This window comes from Amblyraja radiata, chromosome 5 (assembly GCF_010909765.2).
Source record: "Amblyraja radiata isolate CabotCenter1 chromosome 5, sAmbRad1.1.pri, whole genome shotgun sequence".
NCBI lineage: Eukaryota > Metazoa > Chordata > Chondrichthyes > Rajiformes > Rajidae > Amblyraja > Amblyraja radiata.
The window spans coordinates 64,502,491-64,523,255 of NC_045960.1; the positions used below are offsets into that span (position 1 = coordinate 64,502,491).

Genomic DNA, 20,765 nt, shown 5'->3' on the forward strand with positions numbered 1-20,765 from the left:
CGCTGCTGGGCCTGTTTGTCATCTATATCAATGATTTGGATGAGAACATACAGGGCAAGACTAACAAGTTTGCTGATGATACAAAAGTGAGTGGTTTTGCTGATAGTGAAGATGTTGTGAAAGATTGCTGCAGGATCTGGATCGATTGGCCAGGTGGGCTGAGGAATGGTTGATGGAATTTAATACAGAGAAGGGTGAGGTGTTGCATTTTGGGATGTCGAACAAGGGCAGGACCTACACAGTAAATGGTAGGCCTCTGGGCAGTGTTGTAGAGCAGAGAGATCTAGGTGTGCAGGTGCATGGTTCCTTGAAGGGCGAGTTGCAGGTAGATAAGGTGGTCAAAAGGCTTTTGGCACATTGGTCATCAGTCAGAGTATTGAGTATAGAAGTTGGGAGGTCATGTTGCAGTTGTATAAGACGTTGGTGAGACCGCATTTAGAATATTGTGTTCAGCTCTGGGCACCGTGTTATAGGAAAGATGGTGTCAAGCTTGAAAGGGTTCAGAAAAAAATTACGAGGATGTTGCCAGGACTAGAGGGTGTGAGGTATAGGGAGAGGTTGAGTAGGCTGGGTCTCCATTCCATGGAGCGCAGGAGGATGAGCAGTGATTTTATAGAGGTGTACAAAACCATGAGAGGAATAGATCAGGTAGATACACAAGAGTCTTTTGCCCAGAACAGGGGAATCGAGGACCAGAGGACATAGTTTCAAGGTGAACGGGAAAATATTTAATAGGAATCCAAGGGGTAACCTTTTCACACATAGGGTGGTGGGTGTATGGAACAAGCTGCCAGAGGAGGTAGTTGAGGCTGGGACGATCCCATTGTTTAAGAAACAGTTAGACAGGTACATGGATAGGACAGGTTTGGAGGGATATGGTGCAAGCGCAGGCAGGTGGGACTTGTGCAGATGGGATATTGTTGGCCGGTGTGGGCAAGTTGGGCTGAAGGGCCTGTTACCACACTGTATCACTGTATGACTATAACTCTCAGTATGTAACTAATGCAGAACCACTAGAAATTTCAAACTCAGTGCCACAGGACATCCCTATTGGTCCCATCCATTGTATTTACCTAGATCACAAAGCAAGAAATACTGTATTTTAAATACTAAGAATAGTAATTGCTATATTAAAATACAAATTTATTTGATACTGTAAGTTTGTAGTTCAATAATGTACCAAATTGTGATCCTGGAAATATTTTCAGATAATACTGTTCATCAGGAGCAATGGTTTTATCCGACGTGAAATTTACCTGGTACGAATCAAACCCATTAACCTTCCTTTTCCAAACTGGTGTGATGTATAATTGCAAACATGTAACACTGTGCTTGTTGAAAATTGCTTTGAACCACCTGTCTTCTACTGCAGCTATAGTTAATTGATGAACAGCATTCTGTTCTCGTTGAATGTTTTTTTGACCAAGATACAATTGCTAGACATAGAAATAATAAAAATGTATCGTTTAAACAAAGGAGCAAAAAGAAAACTGATTTGTTTTCAGCTGAATTCTCCAATCGCCTTGCAAGCTTTAAATAGAAAATGTACAATTTTGACCAAAAATTTGCTATGTGCTGTTTATCCCTAAAATCCTCAAACATCAGGCACGATTGTCAGAGATTTCAGTCTGAGTAGATAAAATAAAATAGTATTAAGATTGGGAACAAAATCCTATCGCACACCAATCTTTTAGACTGTACAAAGGTTATTGTTGTTTGGTCCCCAGAAAGTTGAATAATCTTGTTGCCATTATTGTTGTGCATTGCAGCATCATCAAGAGTTAATTGGGGGTTTTATAATAGGCAAATTCCACAAGCTTCTAAGTACAACAATCCAGCGGGCCTCTATAATCGCTCAATCTCCCGGTACTTCTTGCGCAGGATAGAGACTTGATCTTTGAAAAGAATGGGATCCAACCTCATTTGTGAGTGAATAAGAGGCATGAAGCCAAACCAGCCAGCAAAAGTGTTCATGCAGGTCTGGCGTTGTGCAAAATGATCTGGATCAGCCCAGCGGGAAGTCTTTGATCCCTGAAGAGAAAACGCAAAGTAATGGTTTGAAAATGAAAAATACTGGCAAAATGTAGCAAAAATACCTACAACACAGCATATCTAAAATGGTTCCCTATATATTCTGGAAAAATTTCAAAGGCCCAGATGAGAGATTTAAACGAGTGCTTGCTGAGACATTTCACACCTTATATCTAGTTTGTTGTATGCAAGTAATAATCCAAGATGAGGAGTGCTATGTAAATAAGATAATATGATCTCTTGCCTGTAACCTTGGTAACCACAAAGTTTGTACGCTGCGCAAAGCAAGACTAGCTGATTTTACCACCTGGAAATGGCTGGAAATTAATGTCAATTTCAAAATCTGTACTGTATGGAGATTTCTCACTGATTGGATTATATTGGCCATTCTTATGGAACCAGAACACGAGGCAAACATTGCATATTTTCAGTGTGCTACAGATCTCAGTGGAGCACATTAATTTAAAGAAGCAAATATCTTTATAACCTGTTGGTTGGTTACAGCGGATACATATGCACATTATTTTGTGGTCACAATCTTCATTAACATAATAATCATAAATCATGAACAAGCACCCAATGTGGTTGATTCATATTCCTTTCTTAATTTGGGGCAATAAGGGATGGCACTAAATGCTCTAAAGTGTGAGATGTCTCACATAACACTTGCCATATCCCAAGAAAGATTTAAAAAAGTTCTGAATTCAAGACCTTTCCCAGAAGCAGGTGAACAAGAATCTAAATTGACACTAAATTGACATAGTGTAGTACTGAGGTGTGCTCCCAATAGTTATTTCCGTTGAACATTAAAAAAAATCATGGTGCTAATTTAAAAGCAGGGTAGTTATGGCAGTGTCATGGCTAATATTTATCCATAATTTAAGATGACTAAAATCCAGATCATCATTACATTGCTGCGTGTGGAAAGTTGTGCTAAAATTGACTTCCACACATCCAACTTAACAGGATTGGCAACACAACGTATTTTATTGGTGTAACGCTTGACAGAACATTTTGTTAAGGGTGTAAAATGCACTACATTATTGCAAGACCTACTTCTTCTCATGGGTAACTGATCCAATAGTTATGCTTAATGCTGAATTTAAACCCAGATCTCACAATTGAAAACTAGTAACTTACTTATCTGCTCTGAACTTGATACTTTGCCAACATTTCCAATTTCAGTCTGCAAGATTCAATTGCTGGGGAGGTCAGTTTCAAATGCTCCAAGTGTGGTCCTACCGATTGCAGCAGAAATTATTTTTGTTTCCATCTCTCAGGAAATAAACGTTAAATGACCCTATGCACCTTTCTTTGTTACTTTGAGTGCTTTTTATATTTGAATTCCCAGATCCCTTCTATCCAGGTTAAATTGCATGCTTTTGAGCTGAAATATAATTGCCAAATTATACATTCATTGACAATTTCATCCACATGCATATTTAGAAATTGAAATATGTAAAGAGTGATTACTGATTATACCTATATCCCCCATTATAGATTCTAATTACAATTTATTATTACTGCTGCCCTCCTGCTCTACGACCATGTTAGAGTCTGAAGAGAGGTTCTGACCTGAAATGCCACCTATACATGTTCTCCAGGGATGCTTCCTGACCCGCCGAGTTATTCCAGCACTTTGTGTGTTTTTTTAGAAATTAAGTTTGGATTCCAAAATCTTGATTATCAGAAATTGTGAACAATAGTGGTCCTTGCATTAAAGCTTGTGCTATGTCACTTTCCACTTTGAATAGTTACCCTTAACTTCTCCTTCTTTTACATCTTGAAGCCCACTCATGATTTATTTTCTCACTTTGACTTCATTCATTAATGTATGGTATGCCACTTTATCAAAGGCCTCTTAGAAATATAGATAAATACAATCCACCACATTCCCTTCACTACTTTTCTACCTTTAGCATTAAGTTCCCTGGATAAATTCCAGGTATCTTTAAATATCTTTAACCATTCTGTATCCAATCAATCAACCAAACAATCAAACAAACAAACAAACAAACAAACAATCAATCAATCAATCAATCAATCAATCAATCAATCAATCAATCAATCAATCAATCAATCAATCAATCAATCAATCAATCAATCAATCAATCAATCAATCAATCAATCAGTTTTATTCATCACATTGCACATAAAGTGCAAGTGAAATGAATTTGTCAGCAGCAGTACAATGATAAAGAACACACAAACACAATAAAAATTTAACACAAACATCCACCACAGCATTCATCACTGTGGTGGAAGGCACAGAAATTGGCCAGTCCTCCTCCATTTTCCTCCGTGGTCGGGACCTCAACCCTCCGCAGCCGTCGCTGCGGACGTCCAGATGATAAAGGACAATGTAAAAGTCAAGGTAAGTCCAGGATCGGCTCTTCCCCACTGGAGACCGCGACTTCAGGCTGTAGGCCGCAGGCCGGCGGTCGAAGATTTAAAATTTGCGCCGCAGCCAGAAGCACCGCAGACTGCAGGGCCTGCGGTCGAAGCTCCCCTCCAGGGGTGATGGTAAGTTCACGCCGGGCCCACAGTAGAAGTTGGCCGCGGGCCGGTATTCGGGGCTTCTTCTTTCCCCTGGGTCCCCCACGAGGGATCCCGGGCTGCAGACGCCGCGCCAGCTGGAACTCTGCAGACCGCGGCTTCAGGCTGCCGGCTGCCACGGGCCAGCGAAACAGAGCGCTCCCCTCCAGCGAGGGCTTGCCCGCTACACGCCGAGTCCGCACTGCGCCCGCCGCCGAAGCCCCGGGCGCGTCTCCGGGAAAGGCCGCGCCGATCCTTGCTGTTAGGCCACGGGGGAGGCGACCTGGAAAAAGTCGCCTCTCCGTGGAGGAGGCGACCGAAGCGGTTTCTCCCTCACCGCCCCACACCACCCCCCACACAAAACACACCGAGAAACACCAAAAACATACTGTAAAACATACTAAAAAAACAAAAAAAAGTAGTAAAAAACAGCCACGCTGCTGACAGGGCGCCGGCTTGCAGCGCCCCCACCAATCCACATTATTTAACAAACTACTGAACATATTTCTTCCATAAATTCTTCTAAATATGCAAGCATACAATTTAATGTTTTATTTTTACTATAATGTTATTTCTAATCTCATCTCAGTCATAACTGCCCACCTTCTCACCTCTGATTTCTACTCTCTCCTACCAAGGAAACATTTTCAAAGCATTTACTCCATCAAGTCCCCCAGAATCTTTAACATGCCAATGAAACCACTAGTCTTGCTTTATCACACTTTGTTTAATCTGTTCAAGTACGACAATTCCACCATTCCAAATTTCAGTCTACTAAACATTACAACACCACCGTGCAGATAAAAATATCTTTCCACAGATGAGGAGAACAAATCTGCACGTTGTACTCAAAGTGTCAGCTCAGCAATGCCTTGTCCCACTGTCGAAGGACCTATTTAACTATCCTTGCTAACAGACCACAGTTCCATCTTCCTTCTTAAGTATCTGCTGAGCCTGTACGCCAATTTTTGTGTTTCTTTATGAAGTTTGAGAAGGGTGGGGGAGAATTTGTCAGTAGTCAATAGTTTGCCTACTAATTCTAATTTGGTGATATTCATGTTATGATCCTCCTTCACTTTTCATCTTGGTTACTTGTTAGTTTTATCATGCAATGTTTCACTGGTGCCTATTGGTGTGATGTCAAGTACAAAATATTTAACATATCTGCCATTCTTTCTCCCCATTATTTCATCACTTCATATTATAAGGAACTAATATTTAGTTTAATTATTTCTTCCATTTTTACATCCTTTAAAAATCTTTACAATTGTTTTTGTATTTACTGGTGGTCTACATTTATAGACAGCTTTCTGTATCTAATATCATCTCAGTCATCCTTTGCTCGTTTTTCAAATTCCTCTATCCCACAACTTTAAAATCTATTTCTTGCAATCGAGCATCATTCTTTCTCAATTTTCCTGTGGTGTTTCTGTTTCTCCTGGGTGCATAATAGCAACATCATCCCCTTTTCTTTTTTACTTGGCTCTTCTGGCCTATTAAACTTGGGATTGTTGAACTCCCTTGTGATTATTGTTCCATGATTTTTTTTAATAGCCCTTAACTGTTTACCTGTTTTTCCTGTCCCATGAAATTATACCACTTAGTCAAATTTTTATCTTTCATTAACTTTTATCTCCATCTGCATGAATTCTGTTTGTGTTTAATTTATTACTACGTGTTTTCCTTCTATTATATTTTTAATACGATTAGAATGCCATTTCATTTCTGTCTTTTCTCCATTTGGGAATCTCTGGAATGCTAAATGCTCAGTCCTGATTTTTCTCTGGCCTTGTCTCAGTAATCACTATTAATTCTGTTGGGTCAGAATAATTTATTGCCTGCTGTTCCTCTTCATTATGATTGTGTGCATCACTGTACAGACCAAAAGAATAAAAGGCAAAGGATGGTATTAATTGTGGCATTGCTGGCAGCTTGAGTAGTGTTGTAGCGCACACAGATTTGATGGGTGAGTGAGGGTATTTTGGTATCCTGCAAAATATGGATATGGTCTGTATTTGCAAGGCTGTAAACATGTTGCTAGTATTGTGCATGATTCCTCTGTAAATCAACACTAGTGTGAAATGTTCTGGGAAAATATGATTGCCCAAGTAGCCAAAGCATTTTAAAACCAAGCTGCTGCATGAGTCACCATGCCATCTCACAGATGTCCAATCACAGTGGATCTCATTTACCTAAGATATGACATCACAATGGGACAGGGCTGGGAGATTGGAACCTTCAGGTGGTCCCACTAAAATCAAACAGCTGCATGAGTCACAGTGCCATCTCACAGATGTACAATCACAGTGGATCTCATTTACATATGACCATAATGGGACAGGTGTGGGAGATTGGAACCTTTACGTGCACAATCAAATAAGATCAAATAGAGCAAGTTGTCCTACCCCTCTCCCTATCTACCCCCTCCCTCTCCACCCCCATCCACTACCCCTCCCCTTCCCCCTCCATCCCTCCAATCCTCCTCCCTCTCACCCTCCCCTCTCTTCCATCCCCTCCTCTTCTCCCCTTCCTCGTCTCTTCCCCCTCCACTACTCCCCCCCACCTCCTCTTCTCCCATTCTTCTTCTCTCCCCCCACCTCCCCACCTCTTCTCCCCCCTCCAACCCCCTCTTCCCTCTCCCTCCCCCTCACTCACCTCCTCCCCTCTCTCTCTCTCCCCTCTACTCTCTCTCTCCCCTCTACTCTCTCTTTCTCTCTCCCCTCTACGCTCTCTCTCCCCCCTCCCTCCCTTCCACGCCCTGCCTTTCCCCCTCCCCCCTCTCTCTCCCCACTTCTCTTTCCCACCATCTCGCCCCCTTCTCTCTCCCCCTCCTCTCTCCCACCCTCCTCCCTCCTTCTCCTCTTTCCCCCTCCAATCTCTCTCCACCCCCCTTCCCCCCCAGCTCTACCACCCTCTCTCCTCCCTCCTCTCTCTCTCCCCCACTCTCCCCCCTCTCCCTTCTACCCCCCTCCACCTCTTATTCTCCTCCCCTCTCCACCCTCCCCTCTCCCCCCCTCCACCCCTCCCCCCTCCCTTTCTCTCCACCTCAAACTCTCCCTCTCCCCTCTCCTCCCTCACCCCCTCCTCTCTCTCTCCCTCCCCTCTACTCTCTCTCCCCCTCTAATCTCTCCCCTACTCTCTCGTCCCTCTAATCTCTCCCCCTACTCTCTCTTCCCTCTAATCTCTCTCCCCCTCCCTCCCTTCCACCCCCTGCCTTTCCCCCACTCCCCCTTCTCTCCCCCCCTTTGTCTCTCACCCTTTTCTCTCTTTCCCATTCTCTCCCGCTCCACTCTCTCCCTCTCCTCTCTCTCCCCCTCTAATCAATTTCCACCTCCCTCTCTCCCCCCCTCTCCCCCTCTCCCCTTCTCTCTCCCCCTCCACTCTCTCCCCCTCCACTCTCTCCCTCCTCTCTCTCCCCCTCCAATCTCTCTCCACCTCCTCCCCTCCCCCTCTTCACCACCCCTCTCTCCCCCTCTCCTCTCCCCTCCCCCTTTCCCTCCATTCTCCCCCCCTCCTCCCCTTCCCTTCCCCCACCCTTCTCCCACCCGTCTCCCCCTTCACCCTCGCCGCTCTCCTCCCCTCCCCTGTCTCCTCCCTCCTCTCTCCTCTCTCCTCACCCCTCTCTCCTCACCCCTCTCTCCTCACCTCTCTCTCCTCTATTCCCTATTCTCGTCCCCCTCTCTCCTCACCCCTCTCCCCATCTCCTCCCTCTCCCTCCCCCCCTCCCCCTCCCCCCCTTCCACCCGCCCACCCATCTCTCCCCCCTCCCCTTCTCCCTTCCCCTATCCCTCTCTTCCCCCTTCCCCAATCGTGTGTGTGGCAGGTGGTTAGTGTGCGTGTGAAGCCGCAGCACCCCCCCCCCCCCCCCCCCGCACGTTGGGGGGAACAGACCCAGTGGGTCTGCACTTGGTCTAGTAACTATTAAAACTGTCGTTTGTTGGTTTGTAACGGGTTCCATTTCGTGAAAATTCATTTGATCTGTCTGAATTTACTCCTCCACCCTTTGCTGTAACGGAGACATTTTTACATATTCTTGGAGAGTTTTTCCTCCTCCACGTTTTGTTTTGAAAATTAGAACATTTGGTTATTAATTTCCCTGCATTTTTAGTAAAAAACATCAAAACATTTTAAAATCAAGCTGCTGCATGAGTCACTATGCCATCTCACAGATGGCAATGGATCTCATTTACCTATGATATGACATCACAATGGGACAGGTGTGGGAGATTGGAACCTTCACGTGGCCTGGCGTGCACAATCAAATAAGATCAAATAGAGCAAGTTGTTCCACCCCCTCCACTCTCTCTCTCCCCCTCCACTCTCCTTCTCCTCTCTCCCCCTCCAATCTCTCTCCACCCCCCACTCTCCCCTCCGCCTCTCCTTCCCACCTCTCCCTCCGCCTCTCCCTCCCACCTCTCCCTCCACCCTCTCTCTTCCCTTCTCTCTCCCTCTCCCCCCCACTCTGTCCCCCCTCCCCTCTCCCTCCACCCTTCTCCTCTTATTCTCCTCCCTCTCTCCACCCTCCGCTCCCCTTCCCTCTCTCCACCCTCCCCCTGCACCTCTCCCTTCCTCTTCTCTCCCCCTACACTTCTCCCCCCTCCAACTCTCCCCCTCCTCTTCTCTCCCCTCCAACTCTCCCCCTCCCCTCTCCTCCCTCCCCCTCTACTCTTTCTCTCCCCTCCCCTCTAATGTCTCTTTCTCCCCTCTAATCTCTCTCTCTCCCCTTTAATCTCTCTCTCCCCGCCCTCCCTTCCACCCTGCCTTTCCTCCACTCCCCCTTCTCTCTCTCCCCCTCCTATCTCTCCCCCTCCTCTCTCTCCCCCTCCTATCTCTCCCCCTCCTCCCTCTCCCTCCACTCTCTCCCCCTCCACTCTCTCCCTCGCCTCTCTCTCCCCATCAAATCTCTCTCCACCTCTTCCCTCCCCCTCTTCCCCTCCCCCTCTTCCCCTCCCCCTCTTCCCCTCCCCCTCTTCCCCTCCCCCTCTCCCCTCTTCCCCTCCCCCTCTTCCCCTCCCCCTCTTCCCCTCCCCCTCTTCCCCTCCCCCTCTTCCCCTCCCCCTCTTCCCCTCCCCCTCTTCCCCTCCCCCTCTTCCCCTCCCCCTCTTCCCCTCCCCCTCTTCCCCTCCCCCCCTCCCCCTCTCCCCCTCCCCCCCTCCCCCTCTTCCCCTCCCCCTCCTCCCCTCCCCCTCTCCCCCTCCCCCTCTTCCCCTCCCCCTCTTCCCCTCCCCCTCTTCCCCTCCCCCTCTTCCCCTCCCCTCCCCACTCTCTCCTCTCCCCCCACACCCCTCCCCCTCTTCCCCTCTCCTCTCCCCTTCCCCTCCCCCACCCTTCTCTACACCCCTCACTCACCTCTCTCTCTCTCTCTCTCTCTTCCCCCCATCTACTACCCCTCTTCCCCTACCCCCGTCTCCCCTACCCCCATCTCCCCTCCCCCCATCTCCCCTTCACTCTCCTCCCCTCCCCCCATCCACTCCCCACCCTCTCCCCCTCCACTCTCTCCGTCTCCAATCTCTCTCCACCTCTCCCCTCCCCCTCTTCTCCTCACTCCTCTCTCCCCATTCCCTATTCTCACCCCTCTCTCCTCACCCCTCTCTCCTCACCCCTCCCCATCTCCTCCCTCTCTCCCTCCTCCACTCCACTCCCTCCCCCCTCTCCCCATCCCTCTCTCGCCTTCCACCCCTCCCCCTACCCCTCTCCCCCTCCCTCCCCACTCTTCCCCTTCTCTCCCGCTCCCCCACCCATCTCTTCCCCGTCCCCGTCCCCTCTCCCTCTCTCCCCTTCCCCATCCCCTGCTCTCTCCCTAGAGGGGGGGAGGGAAGGGGGGTAAAGAGGGGGTAAAGAGGGGGGGTAAGAGGGGGGGAAAGGGGGGGGAGGAGGAGGGGGGGGAGAGGATGGGGGGGGGAGAAGGGAGGGGGAGAGGGGAGGGGAAGAGGGGGGGAAGGGGTGGAGGAGAGAAAAGGAGGGGGAAAGAGGGTGGGGGAAGAGGGGGTTTGGAAAGACGAGGGTGGGAAAGAGGGGGGTGGGAAAGGGGGGGGGGAGGGGGGCGGGAAGAGGAGGGGCGGGAAGAGGAGGGGGGGAGAGGAGGGGGGGAGAGACGGGGGGGAGGAGGAGGAGAGAAAAGAGGGGGAGAGGAGGGTAAAGGGGGGAAGAGGAGGGGGGGAGGGTAGGGGGGGAGGGGAAAGAGGAAGAAGGGGGGAGGAGAGAAAAGAGGGGGGGAAGGGGGGGAGAGGGGAGGGGAAAGAGGAAGGGGGGAGGGGGAGGAGAGAAAAGAGGGGGGGGAAGAGGGGGGGGGGGGGGAGAGGGGAGGGGGGGGGAAGAGGGGTGGGGGACTACAAACCGAAAGGTTGTAGTAAACTAACAAAGACATTCTTAAACATTAATATATATAAAAGAAAAACATCCAGTTAAATTCTTAATCATCACCAAACGATATATTGTCAAAATAGGAACAGTAAATCTCTAATTATAACTTAGTCAGCTATCAATTGCTCCCGGTCGGAACTTCACCCTCATACGCCTCCAGAAAGCTGGAAGCATCTTGAGGATTGTTAAAAAAATCAAATGTTACCATTGAAGAGTCGTATAGGCAGTCTAGCTGGATAAAGTAAGGCTGGGCGCAACTTTTTCTTAAACAAATCAGGCATTACATTATGGAAAGACTTTCTTATTTCCAAAAGCTCATAACTATAATCAGGAACAAACCGAAACTTGCATCATTCATATTCAACCACGCCCAACTTTTTTGCTGCCTGGAGAATATTCTCCTTCATTTGCAAGAAGTGAAACCGAACAATCAAATGTCTCAGTTTATTACCAGATTTCTTCCCAATCCTGTGTGCGTTATCCAAAAATTGAAGATTTTCATAGTGCTCAATGTTGAAAGTCTCCTTTATCATTTTAGAAGCATATTTTATAACATTATCTCCTTCTTGACCTTCCGGCAAACCAACAATTCGCAAATTCAGTCGACGGCTTCTGTTTTCCAGATCCATATTTTTAATCTTGTATTGCTGGAGTGCTCGAGTATTTTCATTCATTCTCCGTTCCAGTTTCTCAATCTTCAAATCTCTCTCCTGGCCCAGGGTTCGCAAGTTATCAATTTGTTCCTTTTGTTCATGAGATTCATCTTGTAACACAATCAGCTTGTCTTGAACTTCCTTCAATTTGCTCAAAACTCCTTTCACCATTTCTTCCAAACTGTAAAATCTTGTTTTCATTTCATTTTTCAGTTCATCGTTCATTTTCGATATTGCTTCTAAGATACTAGAGTCAGAAGCTGTGGCTGTGGCTTTCCCATGTTCCTTCCTTGGAGAGCCTCCTTTCCCTCTTGTCTCCATCCTTTACACTATTAAGGCATATAAAAGTGTTATCAACACTTTATGAAAAGTTAGACCGTGCCTTGAAGTCAAGTAATAACAAGTAACATTGAAAGAGTGGCAAGTAAAAGTTAAAAAGTTAAGGGAGCAAACGAATTTGCAACCTTACAGCATGCTGCCACTAGGAGAGTCTTGATGTGATGGTGGTCGACTACATTCATCCTTCCTGTTTGGATACTTTGGTGGCTCGCACGGCAGAGGACACCACTGCAGACATTCAAGTTGATCATCAATCACGGGTGGCCTGACAAACAACACAAGCTACCACTTGCCGTTCAGCCCTACTTTCCCGTCAGAGATGAGCTTGCAATTGAGAATGGAATCATCAAGAAGGGCCACAAGGCAGTGATTCCGGCATTGGTCCAGCAGGAGTACTTTGACGCCGTACACAGAGGACACCCCGGTTCTGAGGCAACCGGGCGTTGGGCAAAGAGCATTTTTTTCTGGCCTGCCATGTCAGAGTGCATACGCCAGAGGGCACAATCCTGCGCCAGCAGAAGGAACCACTTTTGTTGCACCCTGTTCCCAACCTGCCGTAGTCCACAGTGGCTACCTACATTTTTGATTGGCACGGTAATCCTGGTAGACTCTTACTCCGGGTGGTACGAGATTGATTTGTTCCGCACAACCTCTGCAGCTGCAGTTACCCAAAAGCTTGCGAGAAATATCTCGGTCCATGGGGCGCCTCACACACTTATGTCCGACAATGCTGGGCAGTTCGCGAGCCAGTGTTTTAAAGACTATACAAAACGATGGGATTTCAAGCACATCACCAGTAGTCCGGATTATCCCCAGTAGAACGGACTGGCTGAGCGGGTGGTCCGCAGCGCGAAACAGGTCATGGAGAGGTCTAGCAGGGCCAGGTCCAACATATTCTTAGATCTCCTCAATCACCGCAATATTCCACGCAACTCTACACTTGGCTGCCATGCTGCCATCAGTCTGAAGAAGGGTTTCGGCCCGAAATGTTGCCTATTTCCTTCGCTCCATAGATGCTGCTGTACCCGCTGAGTTTCTCCAGCTTTTTTGTGTACCTTCTACACTTGGCTCGCTGGCCCAACGACTGATGCCCAGACAGACCCAAAACACTCTTCCCGTCTCAAGGTAACTACATCAGCCCGACGTCTACGAACCTTAGATGGTTCCGGCACAGTTGCACCATAAAAGACTCTCAGAAGGTATGTTTCGACCAATCTAGTCGTCTACTCCAGTCCCTGACTGAGGCTGCAGACCTTGAAAGGGTATGATCGCATGGGCACAGTAAAGGAGGTATGCCCAGAGCCAAGATCCTATTTGATTCAGTCGGATGGGGGTCTTTACAGACAGAATCGGAGACATGTTCTTCCGGTGAATGGACCAGTGCCATCGCAGCAAGTTCTATACAATTTTACAGATGACCCGGATAACGTGTTGTGGACAGAAGATGGGAATGCTTACTTAAACGATGGACATCTAACAGCAGGCCGTGAATTGGTTTCTACACCAGTGCAGAAGTCGTCAGTGGGGCTGGTGCCGATGGTAAACCCACCTACTGAGAAATCCCCTGTGATACCTGTGCTGGTTGAGTCATCGCCTGCAAAGGTCGTACCTGTCGTGGCATCACCTGTAAAGAGCACCGCTGAGGGGCTGTACCGAACGCATATGGGACGGGTCTGTAAACCCAATCCCAGATACAAAGACTGTGTCCAAATGCAGATCTTGGACTCTAACTAACTGTAACTGACATTACTCCTTTGTATTCACATTGCATCTTCCGCTGTAGATTATAGTTCATTTTTACATCTATATGTGTGATGTTTTGTATACTTTCAATTTAGTTTATAGGCCTAACCATAAGAAGGAGGATGTAGATCAATCACTATTGCTGATTTGTCCATGTCAGGCTTTGCTGTTGTTCACCCGATCTGTAAGCCTGTTCGGGCTTCCACTATACCATCTGGTGGTGTGTGACTAGCAGTTCTCAGTTTGATCTGGGACTCAGAGCCTACAATAACTTATGTAATGCTGTCTCTATGTGATGTTATTAAAATACTTATTATGAAGTTAAACGACTCAGTGTTGTCAGTACTTCTTCATACATTCATCAGTCAGAGTATTGAGAATAGAGTTGGGAGATCAAGTTGCAGTTATACAAAAAGATAGACACATAATGCTGGGACAGGCAGCATCTCTGGATAGACGGAATGGGTGACGTTTGGGGTCGAGACCCTTCTTCTAAGAGTCAGGGGAGAGGGAAACGAGAGATATGGAAAGGCAAGGTGTGCAAACGAGAGATCAAAGGTGGCGAAGATCAAGGGTCAGGGGAGAGGGAAACGAGATATGAAAGAGCAAGGCGTGAAAACGAGAGATCAAAGGGGATGAAGCTCAAGGAAAATGTAGAATAGATCATTGTTAGCTGGGGGAAGGTGACAATGAGGCATACAATGTAAAATTTAATCAGAGTCAGACTGGTCGGAGAACTAGGATGGGGGAGCGAAGGAGAGAGAGGGTAAGCAAGGGTTACTTGAATTTAGAGAAGTCAATATTCATACCACTGGGTTCTAAGCTATCCAAGCGAAATATGAGGTGTTGTTTCTCCAATTTGTGTTGGGCCTTACTCTGACAGTGGAAAAGACCCAGGACTGGTCATAATGGGATTGGGAGGGGGAGTTAAAGTGATAAGCAACTGGGAAATCATGTAGGTCTAAGTGGACGGAACGGAGGTGCTTAGCGAAACGATCGTCGAGCCTGTGCTTGGTCTCGCCGATATATAAGATTCCACATCTGGAACGGCGGATACAGTAGATGTGGTTGGAGGAGAAGCAAGTGAACCTCTGCCTCACCTGAAAGGACTGTCGGGGTTCTTGGATGGAGTCAAGGAAGGAGGTATAGGGACAGGTGTAGGGACTAGGGAGTGGTATGGGTGGGAAGGGATGATTTCACAGGGAGTTGTTGAGGGAACGATATCTACGGTAAGCGGAAAAGGGTGGAGATGTGACTAGTGGTGGGATCCTGTTGGAGCTGGCAAAAATGTAGGATTATGTGCTGTAGGCAATGGCTGATGGGGTGAAAGGGGAGGACTAGGGGGAACTCTGTCTGTTGGTGGGGGGGGGGGGGGGGGGAGCAAGGGCAGAGCTGCGGGGTACCAAGGAGACCTGCGTCCTTCTATGACTTGTGCCTCATCTATGAAGGAAGTGGGGATCCCCCGATCGTGTTGCCCAAAGTAGGGGAATCAAGAACCAGCGGACATAGGTTTAAGGTGATCGGAGAAAGATTTGATAGGAACCTGAGGGGTAAGTTTTTTTTCCGCAAAGGGTTGTGGGTGTAGAGAACGAGCTGCTGGAGGTGGTGGTTGGGTCAGGTATTATCGGAACATTTAAGAGACATTTAGAAAGGTACATGGATATGATAGGTTTAGAGGGATATGGGCCAAACACAGGCAGGTAGGACTAGGATTGATGGGACATGTTGGTCGGTGTGGGAAAGTTGGGCTGAAGGGCCTGTTTCCACACTCTATGACTCTGCGGCAGTCCTACATATTGTGTGATGTATATGTAAATGCCAGTGCCCCTTTAATATAAAGGGCTGTGCCTCGTGATCGGGAGCAGGTGACCTTGGAGAAGTGTCCGTGGGTGGGGCAGAATAAATCATACTCACAAGATGTCGGACGTGTTTTCCTTCTGCTTGTGCTAGTCACAACAGGGCCTTACGTGGTCTCAAACATTACATGGTGTCAAAGTAAAAAAAAAAAAACTAAAGAAAAGAATGGCAGGACTCAAGCCACCGGGACCACTCCATGCAAGGAAACGTGGCCAAGAATTATAAGGACTGGATAAGGGCATTCCAGCTGTACGAGGTGGCAACAGAACTAACAAATAAACCAGATAATATTCGCTGTGCAACATTCCTCCACGTAGCCGGGCCGGCAGCTCAGGAGATTTATGAGACCTTTGAGTTTACCCAGGACGAAACTGACAAAATACAACCCCTGAAGGATAAGTTTCAGACACACTGTGAACCAAAAAAGAACTTAACTGTCTCAAGATATGTCTTTAATACACGTAATCAGCGGCGAGGGGAGACCTTCTCCAGCTACCTGACTGCAGTGAAGTCTTTAGCCAAAGATTGTGAGTTTGGCATTATCCATGACTCATTGCTACGAGACAGAATTGCCTGCGGCATCACCAGCCAGCCGCTCCGGGAAAAACGACTACAATGCGATGATTTAACACTGGAAAAATGCAGTGACATGTGTCTGATAGCTGAAGCAGCAGCCGAACAGATGAAGCAGATTGCCCCAACCGCCATCAACACCGAAGAGACAGTTGATTATGTGAAACGGGACAGCGCCAGTCGGCCTTGGGGCCGAGGCAGGGATTCGCGACCCAGACAACCACAGACAGAAATCCGTGATTCTGGTAAGGATACCATCTGCCGGTCATGCACCCGCGGGCATAGAGGCAACTACTGCCCTGCTCAGTACATGAGATGTTATACCTGCGGAGAGATTGGACATCTTTCCAGATCCCCCGACTGCCCGGTAAATAGAGCGCCCAACAGCCGCCCACGTCCCCGACAATATGACCGGCGAATCAGCCAAAAGGCTGGGGACTGGAGCCGTGACGTCCGCAACGTCGAGTTCCAGATGAACGCCTCACCGCTGCCTGAGCCAGTGGACGACGAGGTTGATGTCTTCTACATTGACGCCGTGACTGATGCTGTGATTGGGTCGACGTGTGAATGGGGACAGATGTGCAGCATCAACAATGTGAACATTGAGTTCAAACTTGACTCTGGAGCTCAAGTGGACATCCTGCCAGAGCACTTGTTCAGAAAGACTGGTCTTGACTTACTGAAGACGAACGCGACACTGAGGTCCTATTCTGGACATACAATGAAGCCCGTGGGGCAGGCAAAAGGGAACGTCAAAGTAGGTAAGAAAGAACACAGGGTTGTCTTTCAAATAGTGAGGGGAATGTGAAACCCATATTTGGGAAACTAACGTGTGAAAAGTTAGGGCTTCTTGTGCGAAAGGAGGCGGTTGATAGCGTGAATGCGAGCCCATCATACACTGCAAGGATCATTGAGGAAAACCGTGAGATTTTCCAAGGGCTGGGAAGGCTAAAAAGACACGAGTACAACATAGCGCTGCAAGAGAACGTGCAACCTAAGCAAAACCCGCCACGCACTATCCCCTATAAGATCAGGGATAAGGTCAAAGCCGAATTAGAGCGCATGGAAAGCTTGGGAGTCATAAAGCCCGTGAGTGAACTGACAGATTGGGTGAATTCAATGACTGTGGTTAGCAAACCTAATGGTGAAGTTCGCATATGCCTCGACCCACGTGACCTCAATGCGGCCATTCGTAGGGAGCATTTCCCAATGCCGACGTTCGAGAACATTGCAGCCCGCATGCCGAAGGCAAAATGGTTCTCAAAATTTGACGCTACAAGTGGGTACTGGCAGTTCCCACTGAGCGATGACAGTTCGCGTCTGACCATATTTAATACTCCCTTTGGGAGATACCGATACCTCGTGCTTCCATTTGGAATCTCATCCGCAAGTGAGATTTGGCAGCGGGCGATGCAGGAAGAGTTTGGCGATTTACAAGGGGTGGAGATAGTTGTCGACGACATTCTCGTTTGGGGTGTGAACGCAGCACAACATGACGCAAGGGTGAAAGCCCTACTCAAATGGGTGAAAGAATCCGGCCTAAAGCTCAATCCCCGAAAGTCGGTAATGCGCTCAAATGAGATTGAATATGTGGGACACGTCATCTCGCAAGCAGGTGTGTCACCAAGCCCATCTCGTGTCAGCAGCATGCTACAAATGCCATACCCGACAAACAAGGCGGAAGTGCAAACGTTCTTGGGGATGGTGACATACATGGCTAAGTTTATTCCGAACCTCTCAGAGATCACCGCCCCACTTAGACAGCTAACAGAAAAGGGAATAGCGTGGCATTTTGAGCAGAAGCACAGACATGCAGTAGACAAGCTGAAATGTCTTCTCACTTCACCACCCATATTCAAACTGTACGATGTGAACGCGCCCGTGTCAATTGCCACAGATGCTTCCAACAGCGGATTTGGAGCGGTCCTGATGCAAGACGAGAGACCTGTTGCATATGCATCACGACGTGTGAACGCGGCCGAGCGCAACTATGCAACTATAGAGAAGGAGCTGTGCTCCATACTGTATGCATGCAGAAAGTTTCATGACTTCATTGTTGGTCAGTGCACAGTCATTCTTACTGACCACAAGCCATTAGTAGGCTTGCTCGCCAAGCCACTACACAAATTAAGCCCCAGACTCCAGCGCATGCGAATGCACCTGCTACGGTACGACCTGGAAATACGGTGGAAGCCGGGACGGGAAATGTTTGTCCCCGATGCCCTGAGCCGGCTGCCCAGTGCAAACACACCTGCGGAAGAGTACACCGCAATGCCGAACGTGATACATGCTGTAGAAGCCATCCTACACATGTCAGACGAGCGCCTTGCACAGTTCAAGGCTGAAACAAAGAAAGATCGAACCCTAACACTGTTGTGCGAGTATATAAGGAAGGGTTGGCCTAGTAACAGGCGTGATCTGCCCTCGGACTTGACTCCGTTTCATACATACCGTGACGAGCTGGTTGAAGTTGATGGATTAGTCTTGAGGAAAAACCGAATCGTAGTCCCCCAAAGCATGCGGAGGCAGATGCTGAACGCGCTACATGAATCACATCTGGGAGTAGTGAAACTGAAACAACGTGCCCGCAATTTATTTGCGTGGCCAGGAATGAACGCACAGATTGAGGACACTATGGGAAATTGCTCGATATGCCAGGCGACAAGGAAAGCACAAGCAAGCGAGCCGCTCCAACCACACTTCATCCCCAGCAGACCTTGGTCTAAGGTCGGCGCAGACATCTTCCATCTGGATGGAGTTGACCATTTGCTTGTTGTGGACTATTACTCCAAGTACCCAGAAATAGCGCAACTGACAGACATGACGTCACATTCGGTGATACGTGAGATGAAGGGCATGTTTGCCCGGAATGGCATTCCTGACTTGGTGATGACAGACAACGCGAGACAATTTGTCTGTGCTGAGTTTCGTAGGTTCCAGGATGACTGGGAATTTGCCCATGTCACTTCAATGGGAAGGGGGCGCTGCACTGCAGCAGCCTGTCGGCAGCGTGTCCGTTTTTTTCCAACTTTTTAAAATTTTTTAGTATGTTTAAAAGTCTGTTTTTAATGTTTCTTTCGTGTGTTTTGTGTGGGGGGTGGTGTGGGGGGGTAAGGGGGAAACCGTTTCGGCCGCCTCCTCCATGGAGAGGCGACTTTTTCCAGGTCGCCTCCCCCGTGGCCTAACATCGAGGATCGGGCGGCCTTTCCCGGAGACGCGCCCGGGGCTTCAGCGGCGGGCGCAGCGTGGACTCTCGGCACAGAGCGGGTGAGACCTCACTGGGGCTCGCTGGAGGGGAGCGCTCCGTTACGCTGGCCCGCGGCAGCCGGCAGCCTGAAGCAGCGGTCTGCAGAACTCCAACTGGTGCAGCATCTACAGCCCGGGATCCCTCGTGGAGGACCCGGGGGGAAGAAAAAGCTTCCACCGCCGGATCGCGGCCATCTGCTACCGCGGGTGCGGCATGGACTTACCATCTCCCCTGGAGGGGAGCTTCGACCGCCGGCCCTGCAGACTGCGGTGCTTCCGGCTGCGGCACGGCAGGTACTTTAAAACTTTGACCGCCGGCCTGCGGCCTACACCAGCCTGAAGCCGCGGTCTCTGGTTGGGAAGAGCCGATCCTGGACTCACCTTGACTTTGACTTTGTCCCTTACCATCTGGATGCCCGCAGCAACGGCTGTGGAGGGTGGAGGTCCCGACCACGGGGGAAAATGGAGGAGGACTGGCCAAGTTCTGTGCCTTCCACCACAGTGATGAATGCTGTGGTGGATGTTTGTGTAAATTTTTATTGTGGTTGTGTGTTCTTTATTACTGTACCGCTGCTGGCAACCCAAATTCCACCGACCTTGGTTGTGTGGCAATTAAATTATATCTATCTATCTATCTAAGTCCCATATATCCACAGAGCAACGGGCAGATAGAGCGCTGTGTGCAAACTATAAAAGGTATCATGAGGAAAGCCAAACGCAGCGGCCGTGACCCGATGTACGCCATCCTCGAATACCGCAACACCCCACTTGACGGGACAGGCGGCTATGCCCCCTCACAGTTACTGAACAGTAGACTGTTAAGAAGCAAATTGCCATCATCTCTATCACTCTTACTGCCTCATCATGTCCTTCCCATGGGACCACAACTGGCCACCCGACAAGAAAAACAGGCAGCATACTTCAATGTGAAGGCAAGCATCGAGCCGCTGCCGCACCTGGAACAACAACAACAGGTATGGTTTCATGCCAAACCAACTGAGTGGCAACGTGGCCGTATTGTAAGAGAAAACCTGTCCCCTCGGAGCTACGTCATCTCTACACCGAGCGGTACAGAGTTCCGCAGGAACAGGAAGGACATACGACCTGCGCACGAAGCAGCTGAGCCATGCCCTGGCAACACACAGCAGACAAGTGCGAACACTCTCCCACAAGGAGGAACCACTCACCCAGAAGGAGCTAGTCTCCCAAACTCAAGCGAACTATCACAGGCCGCATCACAAGGGTCTGTGGTGGGGAAATCGGCTCAAAGCGAGCCAAGCCACACTCGCACACAACAGAAATACGACACAGAACGAGTTGGAAAGACGACTTGCACGAGAAGTGGCCGATTGTCAAAACCCCCAACTCGACTTGTTATGTAAAATTGTTGGGCAATTATTTTATAGTTTTGTAGTATGACGAGCA

At 48.5% G+C, this 20,765-nt stretch overlaps 1 protein-coding gene across 3 annotated transcripts in view; it reads right to left on the reverse strand.

The window, feature by feature from the left end:
* Positions 1-865: 865 nt before the first annotated feature.
* LOC116973398 (exostosin-1-like) overlaps positions 866-20,765 on the reverse strand; it is a 333,037-nt gene continuing 313,137 nt past the window's right edge. For 2 of the 3 annotated variants that reach the window (XM_033021408.1, XM_033021407.1), the window contains exon 12: positions 866-2,031. In XM_033021408.1, the coding sequence (XP_032877299.1) occupies positions 1,846-2,031 (186 nt within the window). In that variant the 3' untranslated portion in view covers positions 866-1,845. Of the gene's footprint in view, positions 2,032-11,801; positions 11,912-20,765 lie in introns of those variants that run through there. The other variant, XM_033021409.1, reaches the window with a different exon arrangement.